This window comes from Acanthisitta chloris, unplaced genomic scaffold (genome assembly GCF_000695815.1).
Source record: "Acanthisitta chloris isolate BGI_N310 unplaced genomic scaffold, ASM69581v1 scaffold29450, whole genome shotgun sequence".
Classification (NCBI taxonomy): domain Eukaryota; kingdom Metazoa; phylum Chordata; class Aves; order Passeriformes; family Acanthisittidae; genus Acanthisitta; species Acanthisitta chloris.
In genome coordinates, this window is record NW_008651529.1 from 12,804 (window position 1) to 14,457 (window position 1,654).

A 1,654-nucleotide genomic window follows, 5' to 3' on the forward strand; every position below is an offset into this window, starting at 1 on the left:
TCATTGGGGCGCGGGATGGGCTAGGACTCCCCGCCGAGGCCGTCGGGACTGTCCATCCCCTGAGCTCCGACGCCGCTGGGGCTCTCCATCCTCCTGAATCCCTATATTATGGGGCTCTCCATCCTCCCGAATCCCGATACTATGGGGCTCTTCATCTCCCCGATCGTTTGTTCCGTTGGGGTTCTCCATCCCCTCGACCCTCGGCACCGTTGGGGCTCTCCATCCCTCTGAATCTCGATATTATGGGGTTCTCCATCCCCCTGACTCCCTGTACCTTTGAGACTCTCCATCCCCCGATCCTCGGTACCGTTGGGGCTCTCCATCCCCCTGAATCCCGATTTGTGAGCTCTCCATCTCACTGATCCCCGACTTCTGCGGGATTCTCCATCCCCGCGGCAGGTCCCCGGTAACCTCGGGTCTCTCCATCCCCCGTTTCCCTGTCCCATCAGGGCTCTCCATCCCCTCGCTCCCCGGTACCTGCTGGTTCTGGTAGGCAGTCACAGTGGTGAACTCGGTCTCCTGGAAGGAAAAGGTCTGCACCCCCTCGGCCGGCAGCGACTGGATCTGCGCTAGATCGAAGCGAGAATCCTGGGCGATAACGTGGACGCGGGGCTTGTACTTGTGCATGGATTGCAAGATGATCTGTGCAGGAGGAGAGGCGGCTGAGAAACCCGGGAGAGAAAAGGGCAGGAACAAAAACCCGAGACGAGACGCGGGTGAGCCCCAGTCCTCAGCGCCGGGGTAGGAGGAACCGTCTCGCCGCGATCCCGGCGCTGCCCCCCGAGGTGATGCTCTGTGCCCCGGGGTGATGCTCTGCCTCCCGTGGGTGATGCTCTGCCCTTCCCCGATCCCCCGTCGGGGCTGCCCCACACCTACGTGTCCCTTATCGTCCATCTCGTTGTTGGTGAGCTTCACGCGGTCGAAGCTGATGATTTGCCTCATCCAGGTCTCCCCCGAGCAGGGAGAATCGGGGTGGATGTAGAGCCGCGGGGTGATGCAGGAGTGGTCCGTGTTCCCTGCCACCATCCACTGCGAGCTGTGATAGACGTACCTGGCCCGGCCCGGCCGCGGTCAGGGGGGACAGCCCTTCCACACCTTCCCCCACTTCCACGCACACCTATAGTCTCCATAGGTGCGTGCGGATCTCCCCGCACACCTGCGCGACCCCTGCGGCACTGGACAGGACGGGATGGAGCGCAGATCGGACCAGCCAGACAGGAAGGATCCCGCATGGTGTGGGGTCCCCGCGGGACCCCCCGTACCTGTATCTTTTGGAGTCCACCGGGACAACGTCGATGGCGATGTAATATTGCTGCAGCGGCTCCAGCCCCTTCACCTTCACCCTGACCGACGGGAACATCCTCCTGCGGGCAGAGGGAAAGGGGCTAAGCAGGAGCTGCTCGGGGTGGGAAAGGGCTGGAAATCTCTAAACGGGCATCGGCAGGGAAAAAAAATAGAAAGCAACGAAAATAACGGAAAAAAGGGCAAAAGAAGAAAATTACCGTAAAATAACAGAAAAAGCCCAAACGAACAAACAAGACAAAGAACGAAAAAATAACTAATGCGCACACACACTCAAAAAAAATAAACAGAGAAAAAAAAAGAGGGGAGAAAAGGGAACGGATAAAAGCACAGGGGAAAAGCAAAAGCCGAG

At 59.3% G+C, this 1,654-nt stretch overlaps 1 protein-coding gene across 1 annotated transcript in view; it reads right to left on the reverse strand.

Moving 5' to 3' along the window:
- The window catches only part of TBX22 (T-box 22), a 5,077-nt gene extending 3,717 nt beyond the window's left edge, over nt 1–1,360 (reverse strand). The window contains exons 1-3 of the mRNA XM_009073739.1: nt 1,263–1,360; nt 877–1,051; nt 476–642 (exon numbers count right to left, since the gene is read on the reverse strand). Coding sequence (XP_009071987.1) covers nt 476–642; nt 877–1,051; nt 1,263–1,360 — 440 coding nt within the window. The remainder of the gene's footprint in view (nt 1–475; nt 643–876; nt 1,052–1,262) is intronic.
- Nucleotides 1,361–1,654: the final 294 nt, after the last annotated feature.